The sequence below is a fragment of the Didymosphaeria variabile genome, assembly GCF_027946475.1.
Source record: "Didymosphaeria variabile strain IMI 356815 chromosome Unknown scaffold_1, whole genome shotgun sequence".
In the NCBI taxonomy this organism is placed as follows: Eukaryota; Fungi; Ascomycota; class Dothideomycetes; order Pleosporales; family Didymosphaeriaceae; genus Didymosphaeria; species Didymosphaeria variabile.
The window spans coordinates 2,378,988-2,403,524 of NW_026611620.1; the positions used below are offsets into that span (position 1 = coordinate 2,378,988).

Consider the following 24,537-nt stretch of genomic DNA (forward strand, 5'->3'; position numbering starts at 1 on the left):
CGTCGCATACCACCCCTTTTGCCTTTCCAGAAGACCCTTAACCTTGTGTGGAAAGCCCGCAGACCTGCTCTTGCAGCTGCGAACTCGCCAGGCTTGTTGATTGTCGGTGATTGCTCCGGAACGCTCGGAGGCCCATCTTCTTTTCCTCGATTACCATAGGCATCGATGATATGGATAGTGAGCGCCGATGGAAGTAATGTGCGTACCACGTGTACATGGCTAAAAAGAATTGCGGCAATCGCGTCTTATGCGAAGTGGTGGAGGATGCATCCGACTCCCTCCTCTACACCAGCTAATAGGCTTGGCGTGGTGAACGAGTTTAACCACCAGTTCAGCGACTAGGCTGATGTGCTAAAAGCAACGTCGAGAAGGCTTTGCGGAAATGTTTTAGATTTACAGAAGGGCACGAATGTTGTATCTAATCTGTGATGAACACTGTTATTGACTAGTCTACGTTCAGACGAAGATGCATTTGACTTACATGGCAGCGATTTACACCCGTGGACTATCCTACGTCGGCCACTCCGCCAGATCTCTTTGGACTTCAGTGCCACCATTCACTCTTGCAATCGACCCAATAGTCCAACGGGTGATAACGATGGTGCATTCGTCCCCCGCGTCTTCGGTGAATTCGCCACTGAGAACACGACCCACGTCAGAGCTGTCGAGGTTTAGCATAATAAAGACCATCGCAGGCCGCGTAAATTGACAAATTTCCATTTCCGCTCGAATCGATCTTCTTGGTCTAGACGAACCCTCGAGAAACAACGCCATGAAGGAAGGCTACGCCAGCCTGAACACCACGCCGTCTGTTGCTCACCCATATCCGCCCAGAAATCTTCCGACAGTCCTCTTAGAGCGGGTCCCATCTGAAGAGCAACCGACTCGTTCTGAGGTTCAAACAGCTCCTGAATTTCGAACGGCTCCTTCGGGAGATCAGATACCATCATTAGCATGAGAAAAAAAGCCCTGTAGCCGCTGTAGCGTCTCCAGCGCCGAATGGAAGCGCGCTTTCAAGATATAATCGAACAGCTATAAAGACTAAGAGGAACTGTAGGTCAGGCGTACGCTTTTTTTTTTTTAAACAATCGGGCTTCTTAAGTCGATAGTATAGCAAGGGACTGTCTCCAGAACAGTTGGTTATCTGGATAGTGTGTCCCTGTTTGCACAGGCTTCAAATGAGGAGCTCATGGAGGAATACCAAAGGAATATTATTTCATTTGACGAATGCGTGCACCCTCACACGTCCGAAAGTGAAGTATCACATTATTCCGGGTGTAAACTTATCAAGGTTAATGGATGACCGTTCATGGCCGCCTTTATCGCCCCTCCTTACTCACATACACAATAGCCTGCAAACCACCTATATAAGGCACCATGGTGTTCTTAAATCCGTTCTTCGGGTCGTCGATTCACCCATGAAAGTTCTTGTATCCCTCTGCCGCAGCAATGACATTGTCGACAACGACCGTCGCGCCGACTCGAAGCTTCGGCTGGACTAGCTTGAGCGTTGGGAGGGCGAGGTAAGACCAGACTAAGAGCATTAGCATGTAGGAGTGTTGTGAGTGTGCAGGTTCGAAAGGATTGTGAAGGCTGAAAGTAACAAAAAGTTCCAAGGGAGGGGTAGAATGGTGCATCTATTGGGCTGGATGGGTTACATAAAGATGGGAACTATTGAACAAAGGTAATAACTTGAAGAGATTGGAGTTGTGACGGAAAGCAGAGTTAAAAATCGACCGGAGGATATCGATGAGATTGAGAAAGATTGCCAAGAAATAGGACCACTGAGTAAATCACCTTATTGTCCAACAATACAAAGTCAATTTGCTCTGGTAGATCCGTTTTCAGCGATTCACGTATGTCTTCAAGGCGTAGGTCGATCCCACGGCAGCACTGTGTCGCCCAACTGATTCCAATGACCTCTCGCACGATCCGCCTTCACTGTCTCGTTCTCCGTCGCAATGACCTTACATTGTCCACCAGAGAAGGCGGCATTCTGAGATACGGTCCCGCGAGCCATATCGTGCTCACACCGAAGCTGGCGCCTGCTTCGACGATATGTGTTGCTCTGCTGGCACGGAGGAGCACTTGGGGCTGTTAGATCAATACCAGGCATATTGCCTGTCCAGATGTCTCGTGGAAAATAGGAGACTTTAGTCGACGAAGGTAAGAGTAAATCCTCTGGAGCTCATGCAGCGTTTTGAGTAAATGATGGGTTCAGACTCACAATACACAAGTGCACACTTGTTCGGCCCGAGAGCCACAAATCTCTGCAGTGCCACCCCGGCAGGCTGGTCATCCGTGCTCACATTCGGTATCTCAGTTAGCGCTTGAACATGCAGGTCCCTCAAGACCTCTTTCACGCTGTCGCTCGCTTGCAAGATCACCAAGGCCTTGTCTAGGGTTGGGAAGTCGGGCATGGTGGTGGTTTCGAAATCAATCATATATATGTTATGTTGTAGTAGTGGTTGATAAAAGAAAAGACGGGTGACATGCTTTGTAGAGATATGTTACGGGCTGTAGACGTAGCTGTGACTGTTATGCTGCCCAAATGCGTTCCGTTGATCAACAACCGAAGACGAGGTAGCGGAGACGCACTAAGCTCCGCAGGAAAAGGAAGAGCGACTTGTTCTGTAGAGGATTGTGAATATCAAAGGCCCGCCGCTGTAAACATTGAATGTTTGGTTGATTGATACGCTACAATACTTCCACCAGTTCCACCATTTCCGCTTGCAGTCATATCTCTATTTGCCGACTCATCTGCACAAGATGCGGAGTCGATATCAGTCAAATACTCCACTTGGGAGCAGAGCACAAGTCGGCTTCCGTGTTGCATTCCTCTGAGTAGTGCAGGGCATCATATCTATGGCACGGCACGGAGGTTGAGGAACGGTCGAGCCAAGTATTGGGTATCGACAATGCATTTAATTCTCATACTGGCTATGCTACGCATCCTTAACCTATTATTTAGTAGTCTCCGTGTTTGTTCCCCCCACGCAACTTCAAATCCCCTATTTTGTGGATATCCAAATCGTCCAAAACGCGGACAGCGCAAAATACCCAATGCAGTCATCCATTCAGAACGCCGATACAGCAAGGAGATTCGTGTCATGAGTATTAATTACAAGCATCAAGCCAGCGGGTTGCTCTTCGTATCGTCGTCGAGTTCTCCCCGGGGAGAGGTGTGACGAAGGTGTTTAATCGAAGCATACAGTGAATGGAATTGAAGCGAGATGAATGAGAAAGGCGCCAGATGTGGCTCCTTTTGGCAGCATCGAGGTAAGACTTTGAGTAGTGAAAGTGTCGGGCAGGCATGAGCACTCGGCCGTAGTGCTTGCGTGAGGTCTTTGCATACAATGTTGGCCGAGGCGGACCTGGGTCGCTCCTCGTTCTAGCGCGCTTCCGAGTGCAGCCATCAAGGGACAAAGGACCAGGAACAGCGAATTGAGCTTGAGCTGTGTCGGGTTGGCATGACACACCAAAGCCTCTCAGCGTTCCGTTGCTCTCACTGCGCACTCACGTTAGCCACGCGCATCACCAAAGATGGCCTTTAGTGGTACCGCGGAGGCGACCCTTGACCGTTTGGCGCCCCGTTGGTGCTTTGATAGCCCCCTCCCCGGTGGTCCATTTCGCTCCGCATGACTTCTAGTGTCTGCGGGAAGTACGGCTTGATGCCGTAAGTCGACAAGTACTGTGCAGTCTTCTCGATACGTTTGATCTCGCGCTGGACGTTCCATTCCTCGCCTTCACCGAAGCGCCTACTGACCACGTCAACCATAGCGGCATCGAGGCGGCCGTAGAAGTCGCGGCGGGCAGCAAGGTCGTCTTCATCTCCTGTATCGAGACCACCGTGGGAGTTCAGGTTGCCGCCAAGCTTGAGGACGAGATCGAAGGCGTGACGAGGTCCCGAGGGTAGGAGCGCCAGTCGCTGAATGTCGGGCAAGAACTTGAGCATAGCTGAGGCAAAATGAGCAGAAGAGATGGAGTCGTTGAGGTCGTCCTGCAAGCGATGGAGGTCGAAGTTCACGATGGTGATCTTGCGGTCGAGCTGCGCGTTGAGTGTTACAGCTCCGTCGGCAGTGGTCGTGTCCATGATCTTGGCAATGGAAGGCGGAACATCTGCAAAAGTCAGTCAGCTGGCATACGGACGAGAGGTCGATAGTCATACCAGGTCGCAGTCCCCGCTTGTCAATCCAGCTGTGCACCTCGGCGCGCTGCTGTTCCAGCTGCTCTACCCAAGCCTGCATGTCGGCGAGCTGACTCTCCAGCTGCTCAATCTTCTCCGTGTAGGGTCGAACAGCCTGGTTGAAGGCCTGCGTGAGCAGGTCGGGCATCGGCTCAGGCTTGAGGCCGGAGCTCAGAGGCGGCGTGGGCTGTCCTAGAGACATGCCGTTGACGGCGTTAGAAAGACCGCGCGAGTACTGGGGCTCCTGGGGCTGCTGGGGTCGTGGGTACATGTCCTGCTCGGTGGGCGACGAGACCTGCTGCTGCTGTTGCTGCGTGTGGGACGATTCGGGCCTGACTTTCTCGTAGTCGTCGTAGGACTGAGAGCGCTGCGGGGCGTCGTTTTCGATGTAGCTATTAGCTCGAGAGCGACGCTTGAAGAACATTATGGGAAGTAAGAGTCGAGGAGCGCGCGAGTGGGTGGAATGCAATATAAGCGAAGGAATAGCAACTCAGAAGAGGCGCACGCGAATGGAGGCTGGACGTCTGGCGCAGCGGCGCTGTTGAGTGGAGAGAAATGGGGAGGCTTGCGGGAGGTTGGGAGCGAGGCGCGGGCCGCCCAACTGATAAAATAGTGCGCGACGTGACACGACCCGTATGGATGGCTATGCAGGCGATGGCGTGCGACGCAGGCCGAGAAGAATACAAGTTAGCGAGTGCGCGGCCGCAATTGATAGTGTGAGCTGTCGGCGCGTGTTCGAGGACAGCTCATGACAGCGACCATGGCAGAGGGGGGCAGCCCGTCGTAGCTTCTCAACCGGGATGCGACGCACGGCCCAGCTCCTCTCCTCTCCCGACCGTGGCCCGCCGGATGCACCCAGCCCCGCCTATTTGCTCCCGTCGCTCCCATCGCACTGCCCTCGAGACGATCACGACTCCCAAGAAGCCCCGACACACTGACGCTTCCTTATCCAACCTTCACAGCGTCATGCAGCTTCCGATTGGATCCTATGGTTGCCGTGGCCGACGAATGCACGCCACCTGCTCCCTCGACGCCGTGTGACCCTCCGTTTCGGCGCACCCCCACACCATCCTCCAGCACATTTGCACTGATGGCCATGCCTCACAGCTCGTTCTTGAACTTTGCGTATCTCTCTGCCTCGTTCCTACCGTCGACCACACTCTTTGTCACATTCTGCATGAGCCCCTGCGCGAACTCGGTCTGCACCGCCCAACTAGCCAACTTTCTTACCACCGTCACAAAGAAGATGTGAAATGCCAAATCCGCACCAGCCACGAACACGGTTTGCTTATACGCGGGTATGGCGACGAAGGCGATGAGCTCGGCCAACGGAGTGATGGAGATGAAGGATCCCGCGAAGCTCATTGCGACGACCTACAAGTCTTGTTCAGCCTTCCCATACGAGCGAGTGCGAGTGTCAGACACAGGCAGGCAGTGCTTACCCCCAGCATGTCCTCCCGAATTTTCCTTGGCGACTCCAGTCTCAGAGAGCGGCGGACGATATGCAACACCGCGAACCACCACACGCGCCCAACCGTCAGGCTCAGCACCCACTTCAACAAAGTATTACACCAGTTGAGCGAAGCGCGGCGTACACGTCCCTGCGCTATCCACTTCTTCACCACCTCCTCTTCGCGGTCTTCACTCATCTCGCCTTTTTCTTTGACGATGACGTCGCGTCGTCGCGACCGCGCAGGCAGAACACGCTCCAGCCATATGAGCCATACGTACTGCAGCGTGCACATGACAAAATGTGCAAAAACACCGAGTGGCAATTCCTTCGTATAAAACGGCTCTTTCTGTTCCTTCGCCGCCGAGATGGTCTCATTTAGGGCTGTACCGTTGGTGATAGTAACTCTGAAGGGCAGTCCGCTTGTTCCGTTGCTTTTTTTCGTACGGTCTTTCTCGAACCTCAGTCGGTCGGTGACTTCATTGCCGAATGCACCCTCTCCGGTATAGTTAAGGGCATTCACCGGGATCGTAGAATTCACAAAGGCTGCGGTGAAATTCATCATCCCGGGGTTTTCAAACACGTCCCACAATAGGTTCTTGCTAGCATGGTGCGTGAGGACATTAGCGGCCGTGTAGATTGCTGTTGTTTCGAGGACAGTTGTCCACATTATTGATGAGGGCATTGTGGGTTGCAAGCTGCGAAATTTGCAGCGACAGGATGTAAGAAGAGAATGTTGGAAACATGAAGATGTTGGTGGAGATGGCAGCCCCTCTAGGACACGGCGGTGCACCACGCCGTGCCACCCCCAAACAGTTAGTGCTAGGCAGCAACGGGGCGGCCTAATGACATAGCAACCTGTATACTATGGTAGCTACTGTGTATCCACCCGTTCAATTTTCTTACACAGACTACTCGGCTTTTACGGCAGCCGTGTTCCGTGTGGGCCCCGTGGCGCGGTATGCCTTCTTAAAATGTCACCGTCAAGGTTCTGGCAAAGCTTTGCCGAGCATAAAATAAAGCGCACGCTCTAGTGACATTCCGTATTGTGCGTACTATCGCAATAATGAAGTTTGGTACAGAAACGCTTGAATCCATCCCCTCGCGCCTGCATTGAGCCATGAAACATCTGAACCGATCTCATAGACATTGGGAGTAGCTACGACGCCGTTAGCAACCATTGCGAATCGAGCTGCTACTTGAAGTGAACTTACTAGTCGTTCGACTTTTTGCACGTATACGGGCTAACGCAAGTTGTAGGTCCAGTCCATCCAGTTCCGCCGCATTCTGAGACGCATTAGCGTATACAATCAGTTGTTAAGAAGAAGTTGCTATCGAGAACTGCTACTCACGGCCAAAGTGCGTCTGCGCAGGCGTCGCAGCGGATGAAGTGGTAGTGACCTTCGTAGTTGTCGTCGTCGTCTTAGGACCAGCACTAGCCGTTGATGCCTTTGAAGTAGTGAGTATGGTTCCAGCCGTCGACATGGTAGTCGTGCCAGAGCCACCGCCGCTGGAGAATGTGGAATTGATGTCTCCCCAGCGGATGTTGCTAAAGACGACGTGTGTGGTAGGGTTGTTTTGGACGATGAGTGTTGGATTGCCTTCTGTAGCGTCGCAGGGACCGTTGTTGCCGCTGTCAAGCCAGTTCATGTAGCCTGTAGCGTCGTTCCAGATGGCAAAGGTGAGAACCATTCCGCGAGCAAGGGCTTGACCCGAAGTTGCCAAGCTGCCAAACGCAGCAGCAGTGCTGTCCAAAGAATTGCACATCTCCGTAGTCAGAGTGTCACCACCAGAATTAGCACTAGCGACCAATACACCGTTCTGCAAGTACTTCCTAGTGATTGACGTCAGAATGCCTGTGGCGGTGCCATCGTTGGTGTTGAATTGGGTAACGATTGTGAACGGCTTAGTGGTGTCGACAGTACCGCCTGGACCGTAGTACGACTTGTACCCTTGTGAGTAAGGGTTGAAGCCGCAACCGTTTCGATCACAATCAGTACTGCTGCATGGGTGAGGCGTGAATGCAATAGCCTCTGAGTTGGCCTCCAAGACTGTGAGAGAGCTACCGTCAGCAGTCGTCAGAGAGATGTGACGAAGACAACTCACTGTCCATCTCATTACAACAGTAGCTAGCACCACTCGTGTTGAGAGTTCCGTTCTTCCAGTTCTGTACTGGGCACTGCGCATCGCAGTAGCCGCCTCCATAGTTGGCACCGCCTTGGTTGTACTCGCTGCGGCCTCCGGTCTTGTCCATTTCGCCAAGATACAACGCACCGTTCTCACCACAGGGCAGCTGCGAGAGATCAACAGTGAATGTCAATTCCTTTCCGTTCAACTGAAGCATCTCATAGTTGCCGTCAGAGGCTAGGAGGTATAGACGCGGAGAAGCGTTCTGGTACGTGCCGTCGCTCTGCTCTGTGTACTGGTACATGGTAAGAGTGTCTCCAGAAGTGGTGACACCATTCCCAGTGTAATTTGTGTCGCCCTGCACGAAGCAATTCTTGGCACAGGTGGCTTCATCTGGGCAGAGCGTCGAGTTAACTTTCCCATCCGATGTTGTACAGGATAACCAGTCAGCTGTATGGAACCAGTGGTAGTTCCAATCAATAACAACCGATGTATCCTGTGCGATGCACCCTCCTGCCTTCGTGCACTTGTAGGTGGTGAGTTTCGGGTGAACCTCTGCGGTGTCGTCGGGGTTTTGCGCCGTGGCAAGCCGGCATCCGGCCAAAGCCACAGCAAGCATGCTGGAGAGTTTCAGTGCCATTATGAGGTCGAGATATCTAGTCGATCGCTCTGCAGATCTGAAAGGTAGTAGTCGACTCTACTTTCGAATATCTACTGGGCCATTCCCTTATATCTATTGACGCGAGAAGTACCACGATCCTAGGTTTACATTGTGAAATTGCTGGCCGTCGAGCCGACGGACAGCTGTTACCTGGTCTACGGATCCATGTCATTGTCGAGTCCGCGAATGGGATCCAGTGTAGTTCCGCGTCGAGGCTCAACTACATCAAGCGAGTCGTACGGTAGTAGATCTTCCGTGGGCAAGCTCGCTACGTTACCCTAAATTGTAGTGTCCATTTAGATTGCAATATCACTTATGGCCCGTAAGTCATTCTGGCCCGCACAGCCAGATTTCGCGGCATTTAGTGACTATGCTATTGCGGCTTCGCGCCGTGGGAGCTTGTTTTGGACAAGTAGGGTTGTGTTGAAGCTTCCGTCTAGTGTCACAAAGCTTGACAGCGTCGGCCCGCGTTCCGAGATACCGGATTCACATGATCTGTACCAAGACTTTCGCAATTTTGATGCCTCTTCAATCCTGTTATTAAAGTTCAGGCAGAATCTGTACGTTGCGTGTGAGCGCCATACATCTATATTGATAAGCGGGATATCGCGCTTTCGACTCCTAGTTGATACCTGTGACGAGCGGCCCCTACTCGAAGTGAGCTTATCGTTACGAAATCGGGTTCCATGCATCACCTACCATGTACACTAGATTCCTATACCTGATCTTCCACAGTCCATCGCGCTTCTCCCACGAATCTTGATATTGGCCGTAAGCATACAGCACGGCGTTCCCTGTCACAACATCTCCTGGCCCAACTGTTCCGTTCTGGGGAAGAAAGTGAACAGCTCTGTAATATGCCACGCTGATGGCAGTCTTGCTGTCACAGATTCGCACACTCTGCGGCCCGAGGAGATGTTGGGTTCCGGGAAACGATGCTAGAGCCGCTTCAAGTGTAGATGCGATTCCTGACAATCCGTTCACGACACCGATAGGCACGGAATAATTTGCGATGGCGTCTGCGGTGAAGACGCGGGACAAAGAGGGGAAGTCACGACCATCTATGATGTATGGGTACAGAACAAGTGTTTGGCGGATTGCTTCGATGTCGAGGAGTGTGGTAATGTCCAGACTGTGCTGCGGTAGGAAATAGGCTGGGAGTTGCTGGACTGAGACGGGCTCCGGCGAAAATTGAGTGCATGGCTGAAAAGCTATGGTAGGAGAGATAGCAATGAGCAGCGTCGTAGCAAATATATGGCTGTTTCGAAGGTACATTGCGAAGAGCTCTGTGTGGCAACTGCGATGCGCAGGTAAAGGCAAGTGACTGCCCACAGAAGCCGCAGGCAGCAAGTTTTCCTTCGTGGCGACGTGCAGCCCAAGGTGGGACGCTGCATCAGTGTCTTGTCATGGCTGCATGAAGACCAATCACCAAAGCAGTTGGCCTGCATCGAAAGACCGTTGTCGGAAGGTTGGCTGCGCCTCCTTGGTAACCGCTGCCCAGCCACATCTCGATCACACATCCTAGCCTGCCCAAGACGCATGGAACGTTCCCCCGGGGCCGCATTCATCTCACGTGCTACGAAGTGTTTCCTAGGTACTTTGTCACCTCTTCGTCCTCGAAGTCAACGCTAAACCGTGTCATAGCCAACAACGTCAAGAGGCCGTTCTTTTCTTTCATCCCCCACAATACCTGTCTTCACCTAACCCTAGAAACATCGGAGTCCTTATGGAATAGCATGCTTAATTTATTTTCCCTGTTTTCCTTGTGGCATAGTTTGAAGATAGCGACAGAATGCGATACTGAGTAGCCGAGATATCTATGAACATGTACTAGGAGGAGTCAAGCTCGCAAAGAGTCCATTCCAGCAGGCCTTCTCTTTCCTTACAGTACCATAGGTACTTAACGACAACCAGACACGCCATACTTGAACCAGAGGGTCGGCATTATTCTTCGACATCGTGCGAATGAGGTAAGCCTAATTTCTGCGCTCAACTGCGCCAGGGACGACTCCACAGACACTCAGTCGTCTCGAATTCTACCACCCTGCGATGAATGAGTGGTTTTCATTCTGAGACAAAATATGGACTCGAACTCGATCTTTCGTTAAAGCCATCCACTCAATTCTTCGGACAATGGAGCATGCATCACACGCGCGTGCCAAGGCCGTTCCTTCTCGACATGGCAACAGGCGACAACTGCTCTGGTTAATTACCTCAAGTTTTGTATCGTTATACAGTACGTGCTATGTTTCCAACAGAAGCAGGTGAATGTTAGGTCCGCGGCAAACAAACACTGCGCACGTGTCAGGTTCCGAAGATCTGGTTTTACCGGTCGGACGAAGCACCTGGTGGATGCACATCATTACACCGGACCGTTCGAATGCAGCGGGCTCTAACAGGGAGTTGAAAAAACGACCTCGGCGCGTCCGCACGTCAACACTGTCCTACATCCGAGGATACCATCTATGCCGGCTCTCAAGACCAAGTATCCACCTACCTCACAAGCGCTGCCGCTCGTTTTTTCCGCAAGTATTCTATTCACTCACTACTTCACATAAGCCATCAACGTCACCATGCGTTCTCAAGTGCCTCCCTATGAATTCTACTCCACTCTTCCGTGAAATCTCCGCCTTCAAGCCAGCTCGATCGAGCCGCTACCAGAACGCTTGCGAAGCCTTTTACAATGCATCACACTCAATCCCATGGTCCTGATAAAATCCCTATCGCGACATACATACTATGACTGCCGGAATGGGGACTACAGTCGGAACCTCCCAAGAATTGAACGCATCGCTGCCGTTCATCGCCGGTGGCACCATCTTTCCCCATGCATGGGGCTACCGTGGCCATACTTTAGAATCCCATCGCTCGCATCCATGTTCCTGAACAGTGGCGCATACAAGATACAACATTTCGCTGATCCAAATCATTTACAGCCATTATGTCCGTCCGTTGTGCTTCCACTCACTTACTTGTTACTTTCTAGGCGGCTCAAACATAAAGATGGTTGGGCTCAAGGCCGTGATGGGCAAGGATTTCACGGCGAAGGGCAGATGGACGCATCCGGTGTTGCCACCCCCTCGGACCGTCCCGTCGGTACCTGGAAAACAGAAAGCGGTTGTTGAGGCTCAGAGCGGGCAGAGCTAGAGGCACTACCACCAAAATCCCTCTGAACGGTAGATGATTACTTCGACAAGGATGATTGGCAGGAGCCGTTCGCCGATGATGTTGCACAACACATGGGGTGGCTCGCCGCCGCAACCTTTGGCTTTCACTTCAGCAATACTGATCCTGCACACAGTGCAGTCTTTTACATTTCATGTTATTAAACCTCGCATTTCATCAGTCGTCGATGGCTACTCTGGACCCGAAGATACGGCAGCAGCAATTGACGTACATCGCACAGCTAGGCACAGACAGTGACTTCACCCTGAATACGGATGCGGCGCCCAAGGCGGAGTTCACTCGACTAGCAGTGGAATTCTTGGGATGGGTAAGTCTCATTTTTATCAAGCGAGTGCCAACTGCTCATGAATCAAAAGGTCAAAGGCGGCGAGCCTTGGTGCAAGCACTGGAGGAAATGTTTTCAAGAGGAATATCGGTATCAATGTCGTAGTGCAAACTCTTCGAACATCGATAGGCCCAGATCACCACCGGCCGTACCCCTGAAGATCTCGAATTTCGCAAGGCCGTCTTTGTTGGAAAGAATATCGAGTGAAAGAATACATTTTTAGAGGAGCGAGGGCCGTTGGCGCATTTGACATGGAGTTATTGTTCACAATGGCCGGAAAGTAAATTCGTACTCTCCCATCAATGTGAATATTAGCGGTAAACTACCAGTCTTAGATTTTAGGGACTCACTATACCCTGAATTACCTTAGCATATAATTAAGTTTTAGTACGGGGGTCTATTCGTCCTTCTTGTTATTGTCGCAAGAGCTTGGATATGATTGCCTGTTAAGATGTTCGAATTTCTCTTCGGCCACTGTGGTTGGTTATTTCTGAATCACGTCTACAGCATCGTTGGAAGTTCAGTTCTTCCGTACGGTATGCTATTGTATAATATTCTCATCTCCACAATTACGATTATGCCACTGGAATGCATGCACGCAGGAAGTCCAAGCTATATGCTCAAACTACTTGAACGTCTCAGCGAGAAAGTGCCTAATAGTGATATCTGCAGACGTTGTCATGGTTCGCCTCGATATATTGTACTTTCATGACAGGACGCCCTACGCCAATCCTATGTGACGGCCTAAACGATCGTCACATTAATAAAAGAAGGGACTCCCTGGCGCTTCACAAACACATCGACAAGCTATGCAACATGTCTCAGCAACACGTTCACAAAAGCGTTCTTCTTCGCGAGCGTCCGATCCATACACCGGCCTTGCTTCAACGTGTATCGCTGAAAATTCCAGAAGTTATTGAACTTCTTGAGCGGCGTACCATTCTTGAGGTGGTCGACCAGGTTGACAAGGTTGATCATGACCTTGCGTGAGCCTAGTGCCTACATACTGTCAGACTTCAGTTGGTCATGTCACCCTCCGCGAGATGGTCGCAAACGCACCTTCTTACACTTTGTGATGGATGACAAATCGTGAACCTCGAGGCCCACCAAACCGCAGAGTTCCTGCCATTTAGCAACATCGTGATAGTCCGTACCGAAGTAGTGATCGAACTCGGTCTCGACGGCTTCATTGCGGCGGCGTGCCTTCTCTCGCGTCGACCAGCTAAAAAGGAACATTCGGTAAGATGAGTTGAGGAAAGAGTGCGGATATTGACCTACTGCTCGTGGATGGCGAGCTTGTTGAACTGGTTAAGAAAGCCGGCATCCATTTGCGACGTAAAGCCCTCGAATTGTGCGAAGTAATCGCCTCTGCTCAACGTTTCAGATGCTGGCGTCGCTGCGCCTGGTCTTCATAAGCGTATGGTTTGCATGGAGTATGCAGACCCTCGACTTACCTGGCGTGGTGGTGGCTGAACCCTGTGCTACATCTTGCGGTAACGCGAGTCCGCCTGAGGGCAAGATCTCTGTGTTGACTATGCGCTCTTCCTTGTTAACTATCGGCACAGCTACAGAGGGTCAGCAGGCTTAGTTCCGCTTCCAGAAGCAAGTCAACGTACTGGCTGAGCCGGAGCGAGGTTGGGGCTTCTTCTTCGTCATGTTGCGTCCCGGTGGATTGTTCGCGAATGCAAGCCAAAGTGAGCACGGGAGATCAGAACGGTAGACTAGGCAGGCCTAAGATAGACGGTCGCCGCGGAAACTGCCAAGACCGTTTTCAAAATGGCAAATTGTTTGTCGAGATGGACAGCTTGACACGGCAAGAACAGAGTCGGAACAATCAGCGCAGCGTGAAATAGCTATCGGTGCTACACGGTCTAACTTGGAGACAAGCTACCATAGGTACACTGTGCAAAGCTGCTTGCGCACCGCGTCGTCGAGAAAGAGATGTAAGCCACGAAGCCTAAATAGAGCATATGTGTGCTAGACAGAAGGTCCCTACAAGACTGTTGACATGCCCAACAGTTGCGGTTGGAACGGGCCTGGCGCCGCGAGTCGGGAGCCTAAGGCTAGAACAGGGGTGGGACGCAATGTGCTTAGGCGGAACTCGAAATACGCAGCTTAGACTTTGCCATTGTCTCAACGGCGCGAAAGATGGTCCATTCAATATGTCCGGGCGCGCGTGAACGACGCGAGATTTCACAGAGACATGTACGACATACGGGCGAAGAAGCAGCACGGAGGCCATCGCTGGTATGGCTGATCCGAGAGAGAGCGAAGCAATGTTACTGGCTCCTGTCATGAACATGTATTAGATACCTCGAATCTTCATCAATCTTTATTCTCAAATTTCAGCCCACTCTCTTGCCTGACGGCGCCGTATATACTAGGAATGTCCCCCTTGTCACCAAGATGCTCCTTCACCTTAGCGAGGTGCGCATCCCCAACCTTCAACGCCGGCACACTCGCTCCGGCTCTCTCTGCCAGATCTAGCGCGTGTCTCGCGTCTTTGCGCGCAAGGTCGACGTGGAAGAGCGGCTCATCTCTCTTGTAGTAGTCGCCTGCCAACATGCGAGTTGAATACGCAGTATAAGGTCCCGGAAACATGGTTTCAATCCAGGCGTGGAGATTCTGTGTGCCAAGTCCGCTCTTCTCGGCGAGTACCTAACACGCGGGTACAAAGTCAGTGTGAGTTAAGCCAGGGTGGACGAATACCTTCTGTATGTCTCAGTCTAGCGAGAAAGAAATTGTTCTTCTGCCAGAATGACACATCCACTTAGTACCCTATGGTTTGCTTACGTGGCCCTCGGAGAGGACCTCGTTCATGTTGAGGATGAAGGTGTTGCCGACGACTTTGAGGAGGGTAGCATTTCCGGCGGGTTGGTCCGAGTAGTCGATATCGGCACGTCCCATAACGCCTTTGGTGAAAGGTTTCACTTTGGCGACAGAGCTTCCTGCGCCAGCGAGCACGCAGATGAGATTACCTGAGTCGGCCATTGCAGGAGCCCCAAAGACTGGCATGCCAACAAACTCTGCACCTTTCGTTGTTAAGCGTTTCTCAAGAGCATTGGTGGTATCCGGATGCACAGTCGAAGCATCGACAACAACTTTGCCCTTCACATCTTCTTGAAGGAGAACATTGACGGCCGCGTCGACAGCCGCGTCATCTCCTAAGCACATGAAGATAATGTCCGCGCTCTTGACTACATCGTTGATTGTCTCAACGACCTTCGTCTTGTCCGATCCAAGACTTGCGGCAAGATCATCAGACCGCTTCTTGGTCCGATTGTAGAGTATGAGAGGTTTATCGAGGTTTCCCTTCTCGACGAGGTTCTTGCACATGCCCTGATGCGGTCAGTGTTAGCTACGAGAGCCCGGCTATTCGTACCCTCCCCATGTTGCCCAGGCCGATCCATGCGAGCTGCGGTGCCATGATGAGTGGTATTGTTTCTGGCTGTAAATGGATTACCGTTCTTCGTGTCTGCAGCTTTCGAGACCCCAAGACGAAAGCAATATGCTTACCGCGGCCATGTTGCGTCATCCCACAGCCAAGCCCATGTCATCTCTCGTACAACAGACTAAACCCAGTCAGGCCGATATCGGCTAAAGCTGCGAGGCGTTTATCGATTAGCGGGCAGCGGGCCGAATTTTGGCAGCCAGCACACGCGCCCTTTGAACAGTCATTCTTCTGCGATTGTTGTACGAGTGCCGTCTCCTCCCGGCGGTCTATCAGCTAGCCTCGAGCATGAAGAATGTTCAGATGCAGAGCCCAGACGAGGGGCTCGCTCTGGAAGAGGGTGAGTCGCATGTCCGGCTTGAGTTCACACATGCACAAGCTCCGCTGCCTGTTACACGTCTGACCAGCTCTTCGGATAGGCACTTCTTCCTCCCAATAACATATGTGCCTGTTGCGGGACACGTCTCGTCCAGCCTTTTTCCACAACCACGCGAAACCACATCGAGACGGGCCGCAATGGCAGAAAGAGCGTTGCGAAAGAACGACAGCGCGCCGAACGCGATCAACTGACCCGCTTGCTCAAAGAGTCACCCGGTAAACGCGATGCGCGGAACTTCCTCAAGCACTTCGATCAGTGGCAGCCGACGCCGACGCCGAAGCCAGCGAAAGCTGAAGTACCCCGGGCCACGACTGAGGCGGAACGGAAAGCACATCATGATGAATGGAGGCTAGGTCGGACGGGTGTCAACCTGGGCAACTTGTACGAGCCTACCAAGGCGATTCAGAACAACCCTGTCTTCACGCGAGAAGAATTGCCAGACAAATTGCTCCATGATAGAGATCTAGAGCCGCTGCATTTGGCATTGGTCAAGCTCCGGCAGCCTCAAGCATTGGATGATGAGACACTTGGAGGCATCGCCCTGACGCTGAGTCAGATGGCGAAGCTGGGATTGAATATTGCTGTTGTGGTGGATTGTGAAGGGGACGACGGGCCGGCCAGCCTTGATGTGAATCCAATATGGGAGAGCACGGTACGGGAACAGACGACACGTGTTGTGGACGCGTTGGAAGACTTCAATGATCCTGGTGCTTTCGAGGTTGGCCATGCGCTATCCTACACCGACAAGGATGCGAGCAGGGCTGGTGCAGGGCTGCAAGGCTACGGGGCCGTTGAGGTGAAGAATAACCACCTACTCTTCCCCCCGATTGAGGATGGCATCATCCCAGTGATTCCGCCTTTTGCCTACACATCAGAGCTTAGAAAGATCCGGGTCGATCCTGACGACGTGCTGCTTGCTCTGACGCGCGAGTTTGTAGGACTTACTCCACGAGCCGACTCAGAGGGATCGGGAAATTCGGACAGCGCTCTCAAGGAAAGAGAGGAAGAACTTTCTAGGAAACCTGTGCTGGACCGCATCATCCTTCTGGAGCCCCTGGGAGGCATACCGGCGGAACATCGAGCTGACGGTGCACATGTCTTTATCAATCTCGAGGCAGAGTACCGCGATGTGCGAGAGGAGCTAGAACGTCCTCCCCAAAGTGCAGAACCAACTGGAAACCCATCAGTATCATCATTTGGCAGCAGTAACCCTCTTTCGACGTTGGTAGAGTCGGAGGTCGCACCGATGCCCGGTGCCGGACAAAAGCAGATTTCTGTCGATCCACCATCGTCTCGCCACGTTAAGAATCTCGATGTAGTGCACCGGGCTCTTCGATTTCTACCACCCTCGTCCTCCGCAATCATCATCACTCCGGCCGAGGCCGCAATATCCTCCCAAGCAGCACTCCGAAAAAGTTCCTCTGCGGGCGTACGAACACGAAGATCCAAGAATCCGCTAATCCACAACCTCCTTACAGACAAGCCCATGACGTCCTCGTCGCTGCCAGACCCGCTCGTGACCCGTCCTTTGGCATCAGCGGATCCTAACCCGGCAACGTTTCTCAAGAAGGGTATTCCCGTGACCATACTCCCTGATCCGCGCGTTTCACCCTGGCAACCACCTTCTCCCTCGAACCCTAGCATCGAGCTCGAAAAGGATCCACGTATAAATTTTCCAAAACTGGTGGAGCTGATAGAAGACTCTTTCGGCCGCAAACTTGACGCACGAGACTACCTCGATCGCATCCGCGGCCGCATCGCAGGTGTCATTATCGCCGGTGACTATGAGGGTGGCGCGATCTGCACTTGGGAGGCGCCAAATCCACTATCATCCACCCCTCCACCTCCAGATTCACCACTTTGGGTCCCCTACCTCGACAAATTCGCCGTCTTGACAAAGTCTCAAGGTTCTGGCGGCGTCGCAGACATCGTTTGGGGCGCCTTAACACGAACGGCATTCCCGCAAGGTGTCTGTTGGCGAAGTAGAACGACGAATCCGGTGAACAAGTGGTATTTTGAAAGGGCGGTGGGCATGTGGGATCTACCCGATGGGTATTGGACTATGTTCTGGACGACGGAGGGCGTGGTGGAAGAAGCTGCTAAGGCAGTGAACGCAAAGAAGAAGGACATGACGAGGTGGGATGCATATGTCGATGTTTGCTCGGGGGTCGTGCCGAGCTGGGCGGACGCAAAGAAGCCTGATTAGGAGTCGGCACACACCGCGGAGAGGATGTACGGAGCACAGCACACGCCACAGCAGAAAGGTGGAATCTGCTTCTCGGGTCCCTGCAATACGAAGTTGGCAAATCAAGGCATGGATGAGTATATGTTTCAATTCGAACTAGGCAAAAGCCGCAAATCCAAAACAGATTATCAAAAAGTCCTACCGGGTATCTCAGTCACGCTGGGATATCTCATGCATACTCCATAAACGCCCATTTTCCATGTTTGATGCTGAACGCTGCCTTACTCTCATGCTCCGGGTGGTTACTTTGTCGGCTCTAGCAGCGACGCACCTCCGGACATTGCTGCATTGCCTCTCCTCATCTGCTCTTGCCAGCGGGTTCGAGCGGCGTCGATTTGGTTGCCTTCATATCGTGCGACGTAGGCGGTGTATGTGAAGGAGCCGACTATCCTGATGTTAGAGCGTACTTCATAGTTTGATGAAGCAGGAGACCTCACCGATGAAGGTGGCGAGAGCGCCAACGAAGGACTTTGGTGCGACAGGCATATTGATGTGTGTTCTGTGGGTAGGTACCGAGAAGATGGTAGCCAAGTGTGGCAAGGTAGAGTTGTGGAGATGGAAAGCGTAGGGTGAATGTGATAGACTCGATTTGGTTGTAGTGGAGTGCTTTGAATGCTGAATGCGGTGCGAAGGTGCTGTGCGATGTTTTCAACACCAAACAGGCCTTGCGCTCTAAATACTCATCTCGCTATCATCTCGCTACGACTCGTCGCGCATCTCCTTCGCGGAGGCGTCCGATACCAAGCGCAGCCGCAGCGCGCATCACGTCAGGCGCGCTGCTGGACATTGGGCAAATCTCACTGGAGGAGGCCGCATGGTGTGAGCGAACCCTTTTGCGCGGGTGTGATTGGCTTTCAGATAGGCTGAAAACAGGAACACGCTCTCAGGTTCGGACTGTTACGGTGCGGGAGTCGTGTGATATGACGGTCGCGCTTGGGGAAGCAGGCGTTTGGTGGGGAGACGTCGCGAAGATTGTCACCCCATCGATTCCTTCGCGGGGCTGAGCCGGGAGAAGTGGTACGACAATACCCTGACCATGTTCACACGCGGGCGGGTTATTGTCGGATTACGCTAACGTGCATAGCATATTAACTCTGCTGGAGCATTTGTTTGCAAGATTCTGCTCTGTCAAACAACCTTTTGCACCCACGAAGTAACACGAGAATCAGCGCTGCTTCGTGCACGCGCCCGGGGCGGAACGTCTCTGCTATGCTCAGTCGGTTCATCTACGGAGCACGCACTCGGAAGGCACAGCGCAGCACATTGTCTTGCCCCAGTAGTGGCAATGTTCACGATACCAATAGCCACGCTCAATGAAGCACCTCGGGCATGACGTGCAGGTACTTTGCAGAGGGCTAGATGCTTTCCAATAGGACATCGCATGCTCGATATTAACGTTACGCTGCAAAAGATTCTTTTGAGGCAGAATGCACGCTTGAACTACGTACCTCTCCTACTCGCACGAGAACGTCGACTTGTTTAAATGCCTATAATCTATGAGAAGAGCTAATGTAGTACAAGGCTCTCTTCAATCGACTTCTTCAAAGAAATTCGCGATGCGGGTGCCCAGCATCGTCCTGAGCAGCGCTCTGCTCGCACGCACAGCCGCCCAACCAAACGACACCGTCCCAGCCAACTTCGACCTCGAATTCCACCTCGTTCAATGTAGCAACCTCGTCGACCCCTCCAAAGACCCAAACACCATCAACAACGCCACACGCACCTGGTCCCATATCGGCCTGTACAGTCCCCATACGCCCCAGCAATGGCAATATAACATGCCACAATCCGCAACACCCTACCAACGCTACGAAGGCCACGACACCAGCGCCTTCTTTTGGGCCGACAAGCCGAACCCTCGCGGTTTTCTTTACGTGCAGATCCCCGCCGAGGCAGCGGCTTACAAGATTGGCGTGGCGGCTGGCAAGGTGATTTTTAAGGGCAAAGAGTTTCCTTGTCAGAAGATGTTTGGAAACCCATCTTGGGGTGGAGGGTGCTTTGATCCAGACTATGAGTATTGTGCGGGTTATACGATGTGTCATGATAGGTTTGTGTGCAAGGCTTACGATCCGCCGCTGCAGAAGGATAGTGAAAAGACTTGTCCGGTAAGACCAACGGGGTATTGCTATCCGTATTGGAACGCGGATGGTTAGGCGGAAGACGATGAGCTCGCGTGCGCGATATGTGCATTTCTGGGTGTTCGTAAAGTATGCAACCATGACTCGTAAGAGATACTGCATATGCCCGCTTCAGCCACTCTTCTTTCTCAAAGCTCCTCCGTCCACAGTGATGTCTACCCCATTGACGAAGCCTGCGTTGATCAAGTACAAGCACGCGTCAGCAATATCCTTCGGCCTTCCCGCTCTGTTCGTAGGATGATCATCGATATCTTTCTCGGTGTTTTGGCCCTCCCAGGTATCGCCCTTCTCGTCTCCTTCCTTGCTTTCATGTCCAACCTTGATCCTGCCTGGTGCTACAAGATTCGTTCTTATCCCCAGGGGACCGAGACTGATCGACATGGCCTGCATGAGACCGAGCTGTCCAGCTTTGCTTGCGGCATAGCCTTCCTGATTCGGATCGCTCTGATGGGCACGGAACGAACCGACGTGAAGTATACATGGACCTGCTATGTGCTTGTGTGCGCCTTGAGAGTTGTCTGAGTCTGATTCTCGGTGCTTCATGAATGGGATGCAGGCCTGCGACATGGCGAAGGGCGCTGTGAGGTTAGTCTCCATGTAAGCTACCCATTGGTCGTAGGTCTCTTTGGCTTCCATGGTTTTGTCGTCCTTCCAGTATGGGGATGCGATGCCTCCATTGTTCACCAGTACATCGATTTTCCCATCAAAAAACTTGGCGGCCTGGTCGACTTTCGATCGGATATCGTCGACATGGCGGAGATTACAGACTGCATAGCCGACGTTTCCGTTCTTGTAATGTTTCTCTAGATGCTTCGTAACGGCGTACTGGAGTTCGTCTTCCTGAATGTCGAAGACGAAGACGCGATGACCGGCTTCGAGGAAGTAGCGGACCAGAGCCCGTCCGATGCCTCGTGCACCGCCGGACACGATGATGTTCTTCGATTCGCTGGATTCTTGAGTTGAACTCATTGCAGAGGGTTGAGACAGGGAGTTGAGATGGAAAGGACGGCCGTCTTCAATGTACAACGTCGTCGCTTCCTTCCACGACCAAACGTCATCCTGACATCAGTGCATTGCAACGTCGAATTAAGGGCGGGCAATTCGACCGGTAACTGACTGTGTGATGAAAGTTGGTGAGGTCTCCATTGTGGATCAATTGTTGGTGTGAAGCATATAACACATTGTTCACATCGTTCTACTGACATGGGCGCCTTCACACTGCATGCAGACGCCATGTTACCCAAGCTTGACCGTGTACAGTCCCAGGCGAACGGCATAAGAATCGACTTTGACGGGCAGTCAGGCCATGAGGTCTGCACGCTTCTGGAACGTAAGGGGCATGGTTGCAGATGTTTTGTCCCTTGTGAACCAGGCCCGCACGCTATCTCGTATGTGTCAAGTCAGGAGTAGCAGCCATCGGGTATCGGGCGTGGCTAGATATGGGTCAAGCGGCGCCATAATCTCGGCTTGCGGCGTCATGGTGGGCGACGAAAAATGGGCACCGAGCCCCAAGGAGACGGTGGTAATGACGGCTGCATCTCGGCCGCACATGGGCAACGTCCTAGGGAGCCTGGCGATCAGGAAGGAAGCGGATGGATTGCTGCGGGAGGAACGGGCTCGAGATGGAAATGCGTCCCCGCAATCTGATAACGCGAGGAAAGCGCGCTGCGGATGGCAATTTTTTCCAGCAACGGTCGCAACTTCCTCGACGTGGGTTCGGGAGCGCGCCGCCCCCCAGAGAGGCCCACAGGCCCGCTGCCAATGAAGCTTCTGCTCTTCCTCTCCCGCCCTGCGCCAAACCACCTCCACCGCGTCGCGTTCTAGAGCAACAACCGCGGCACGTCATTTCAGATATGCCGCAACGCCGACAAGAGGCCGTCGACGTCGCCCACGACCCGCTGGAACCCGGACGCTCCATTCATGGGCGCGGCGCCGGCGTGGCGCACAATCTGAATTTTCAGCCCTACTCCGGCAGCCACGGTCGCACCAACTCGTTCTGGCGCACCAGCATCGCCCACTGGTGCAGGCTACCCAGGGCCAACCGCGCAACACCACAGCTAGCGCGTCATCGCATCGCGCCGTGCCAGGATGCCGCCGCCCACCGACGCTCTCGGCTAGCCGTCTTGCTGCTTCGACCTGCCTAGTCCTGGTAGCGCGCCGCCCGTGCCCATGCTACCCTTCACCTGCAGCTATGAAAGCCGTCGCGTGTCCACCCTGACTGCACTTTTCCTCCCGCGTCGATCCTCTCTCACCCCTCTCACGCTCCTTCATACCTCTCTCCAGCATGGCCCATCAGGCCTACGGGACCCAATCGGACGCTTTCGCCGCCGAAAACGACGTCCACCGACGCAACCTGGGTACTAAAGATGGGAAGCGAGAAGGGCACTCGGAAGACGGAGGCGTCGTCGCAGCCGATGAGCTTCTCGAAGCCATGGGCTACAAGAGCGAACTCGTGCGCAGCAGGTCAACCTTCCAGGTCGCCTTCATGTCGTTCGTCATGGCCTCGGTTCCCTACGGTCTCACCACCACCCTGTACTACCCCGTCGTCAATGGAGGGCCCGTCGATATCATCTGGGGCTGGGTCCTGGTCTCGCTCATCATTCTTTGCGTCGCAGCCTCTCTGGGCGAAATTACCAGCGTCTATCCCACCGCCGGAGGTGTTTACTACCAGTCTTTCATGCTCTCACCACCCCAGTACAGGAAGATCATATCCTGGGTCTGCGGCTGGGCCTTCGTTGTTGGTAATATCACCATCACCCTTGCCGTCAACTTCGGAACAGCTTCGTTCCTCGCCGCCTGCCTCAACGTATTCGAATCCGAGCCGGGTGTAGGCATCTTCCCCGGCGAGGCCTACCAACTCTACCTAATCTTCTTCGGCATCACAATCCTGTGCAACCTTACCTCTGCCCTCGGCAACCGCTGGCTGCCATTGTTAGATGTGAGAATATCCCCTACACCGTGATTTGCGCCTCTAACCTCTGATCTTAGACATTTGCCATCTACTGGACATTTGCTGGTGTGATTGCCATTATTGTGTGCATTCTGGCCATCGCAAAAGAAGGACGTCGCAATGCTAGCTACGTCTTTGGGGAATTTGACACAAGCAACAGCGGATGGCCAGCAGGCTGGTCTTTCTTCGTAGGACTTCTCCACGCTGCCTATGCGACTTCATCGACGGGAATGATTATTTCGTGAGACTCCCCGCCAAAGCGACACTTTCGGCCTATTTCCAAAGCAGCAACATACCTATTTCCCATGCGACAAAGTCCCTTGCAACCTTGCCCTTGCAACTTCATCACATCGGTCAGATGAATTCCCTCAAAGTACATGATGCTGACTCGTCATAGGATGTGCGAGGAGGTACAAAAGCCGGCAACGCAGGTACCGAAGGCCATGGTCGGCACCATCGTCTTTAACACGATTATGGGCATTATCTTCCTCGTCCCGCTCCTCTTTGTATTCCCCGACCAAGCGATGCTCGCTGCACTTGCTTCTGGCCAACCCGTGCCTACTATCATCAAATCCGCCATTGGCTCTGCCGGTGGTTCTTTCGCCCTCTTCATCCCCCTTCTCGTGCTTGGCCTCATCTGCGGCATCGGATGCACGACAGCTGCTTCGAGGTGCACATGGGCCTTTGCTCGTGATGGTGCTATCCCCGGATTCCAATGGTAAGTAAATGTTTTATTCATCTGGATTTCAGGGACATTACTAACGCCTGTGTTAGGTGGAACAAGGTCAACCCAAAGCTTGATGTTCCGCTAAATGCCATGATGCTCAGTATGGTCGTTCAACTCTTGCTTGGGCTCATCTACTTTGGTTCAACCGCTGCCTTCAACGCTTTCTCCGGAGTCGGTGTAATCACCTTGACCCTGAGCTACGCTGTACCGGTTGTGGCATCGGTCGCGAACGGACGCAAGCAGGTCAAGGAAGGCAGCTTCCACCTCGGTGCCCTAGGAACTTTCTGTAACTGGGTCTCTATCCGTAAGAAAAATTTTCCGCTGGCAAGTCCTTTGCTAACAGGTTTTCCAGTTTGGTCCCTCTTGGTCATCCCATTATTCTGCATGCCCACCTTCCTTCCCATTACTCTCACGACCATGAATTACGCCAGCGTCGTCTTCGCAGGTTTCATCGCTATCTCCACTGCGTGGTACTTCGTGTGGGGAAAGAAGAACTACCAGGGACCACCTACGCAAGCCGAGACCGTTTTGGAAGCTCGGAGAGCGAGCGTCATCAGTCATACTGAGAACAAATTATAAATACCCACAGGGTTGGGTGATGTCAGATTTCGCGTCGCGTGTGAGATGATCTTTACGAGCGTACTTAATGATACCAATTAGTAGCTGCACAATAAACTTTTTGTCCATCCCATCGCAGAATTGACGTTAAGGA

At 52.9% G+C, this 24,537-nt stretch overlaps 10 protein-coding genes across 10 annotated transcripts; 3 read left to right on the forward strand and 7 right to left on the reverse strand.

Annotated features, from left to right (window-relative positions):
- Positions 1-3,550: 3,550 nt before the first annotated feature.
- N0V89_000753 (uncharacterized protein) lies at positions 3,551-4,610 on the reverse strand (the record flags this gene model as incomplete). Its single annotated transcript, XM_056209573.1, has 2 exons — positions 3,551-4,119; positions 4,169-4,610. The coding sequence occupies 2 exons, from the start codon at positions 4,608-4,610 to the stop codon at positions 3,551-3,553; spliced, it is 1,011 nt and encodes a 336-aa protein (XP_056076395.1).
- A 677-nt stretch (positions 4,611-5,287) lies between these two features.
- On the reverse strand, positions 5,288-6,306 carry N0V89_000754 (uncharacterized protein; the record flags this gene model as incomplete). Its single annotated transcript, XM_056209574.1, has 2 exons — positions 5,288-5,560; positions 5,629-6,306. The coding sequence occupies 2 exons, from the start codon at positions 6,304-6,306 to the stop codon at positions 5,288-5,290; spliced, it is 951 nt and encodes a 316-aa protein (XP_056076396.1).
- A 674-nt stretch (positions 6,307-6,980) lies between these two features.
- On the reverse strand, positions 6,981-8,403 carry EGL1 (endoglucanase 1; the record flags this gene model as incomplete). Its single annotated transcript, XM_056209575.1, has 2 exons — positions 6,981-7,588; positions 7,743-8,403. 2 exons carry the CDS (start codon positions 8,401-8,403, stop codon positions 6,981-6,983), a joined length of 1,269 nt encoding a protein of 422 aa, XP_056076397.1.
- A 3,373-nt stretch (positions 8,404-11,776) lies between these two features.
- N0V89_000756 (uncharacterized protein) lies at positions 11,777-12,142 on the forward strand (the record flags this gene model as incomplete). The annotated part of the gene is made up of 2 exons (XM_056209576.1): positions 11,777-11,917; positions 12,071-12,142. The coding sequence occupies 2 exons, from the start codon at positions 11,777-11,779 to the stop codon at positions 12,140-12,142; spliced, it is 213 nt and encodes a 70-aa protein (XP_056076398.1).
- Positions 12,143-12,742: 600 nt separating this feature from the next.
- Positions 12,743-13,171, reverse strand: N0V89_000757 (uncharacterized protein; the record flags this gene model as incomplete). The annotated part of the gene is made up of 2 exons (XM_056209577.1): positions 12,743-12,934; positions 12,995-13,171. The coding sequence occupies 2 exons, from the start codon at positions 13,169-13,171 to the stop codon at positions 12,743-12,745; spliced, it is 369 nt and encodes a 122-aa protein (XP_056076399.1).
- Positions 13,172-13,209: 38 nt separating this feature from the next.
- N0V89_000758 (uncharacterized protein) lies at positions 13,210-13,591 on the reverse strand (the record flags this gene model as incomplete). The annotated part of the gene is made up of 3 exons (XM_056209578.1): positions 13,210-13,337; positions 13,390-13,500; positions 13,552-13,591. 3 exons carry the CDS (start codon positions 13,589-13,591, stop codon positions 13,210-13,212), a joined length of 279 nt encoding a protein of 92 aa, XP_056076400.1.
- A 669-nt stretch (positions 13,592-14,260) lies between these two features.
- On the reverse strand, positions 14,261-15,362 carry N0V89_000759 (uncharacterized protein; the record flags this gene model as incomplete). Its single annotated transcript, XM_056209579.1, has 3 exons — positions 14,261-14,593; positions 14,729-15,274; positions 15,318-15,362. The coding sequence occupies 3 exons, from the start codon at positions 15,360-15,362 to the stop codon at positions 14,261-14,263; spliced, it is 924 nt and encodes a 307-aa protein (XP_056076401.1).
- Positions 15,363-15,681: 319 nt separating this feature from the next.
- On the forward strand, positions 15,682-17,971 carry ARG2 (Amino-acid acetyltransferase, mitochondrial; the record flags this gene model as incomplete). Its single annotated transcript, XM_056209580.1, has 2 exons — positions 15,682-15,726; positions 15,860-17,971. The coding sequence occupies 2 exons, from the start codon at positions 15,682-15,684 to the stop codon at positions 17,969-17,971; spliced, it is 2,157 nt and encodes a 718-aa protein (XP_056076402.1).
- A 2,288-nt stretch (positions 17,972-20,259) lies between these two features.
- N0V89_000761 (uncharacterized protein) lies at positions 20,260-21,117 on the reverse strand (the record flags this gene model as incomplete). Its single annotated transcript, XM_056209581.1, has 1 exon — positions 20,260-21,117. One exon carries the CDS (start codon positions 21,115-21,117, stop codon positions 20,260-20,262), a length of 858 nt encoding a protein of 285 aa, XP_056076403.1.
- A 1,315-nt stretch (positions 21,118-22,432) lies between these two features.
- Positions 22,433-24,404, forward strand: N0V89_000762 (uncharacterized protein; the record flags this gene model as incomplete). Its single annotated transcript, XM_056209582.1, has 5 exons — positions 22,433-23,086; positions 23,137-23,339; positions 23,496-23,816; positions 23,873-24,129; positions 24,178-24,404. 5 exons carry the CDS (start codon positions 22,433-22,435, stop codon positions 24,402-24,404), a joined length of 1,662 nt encoding a protein of 553 aa, XP_056076404.1.
- Between the last annotated feature and the right edge of the window lie 133 nt (positions 24,405-24,537).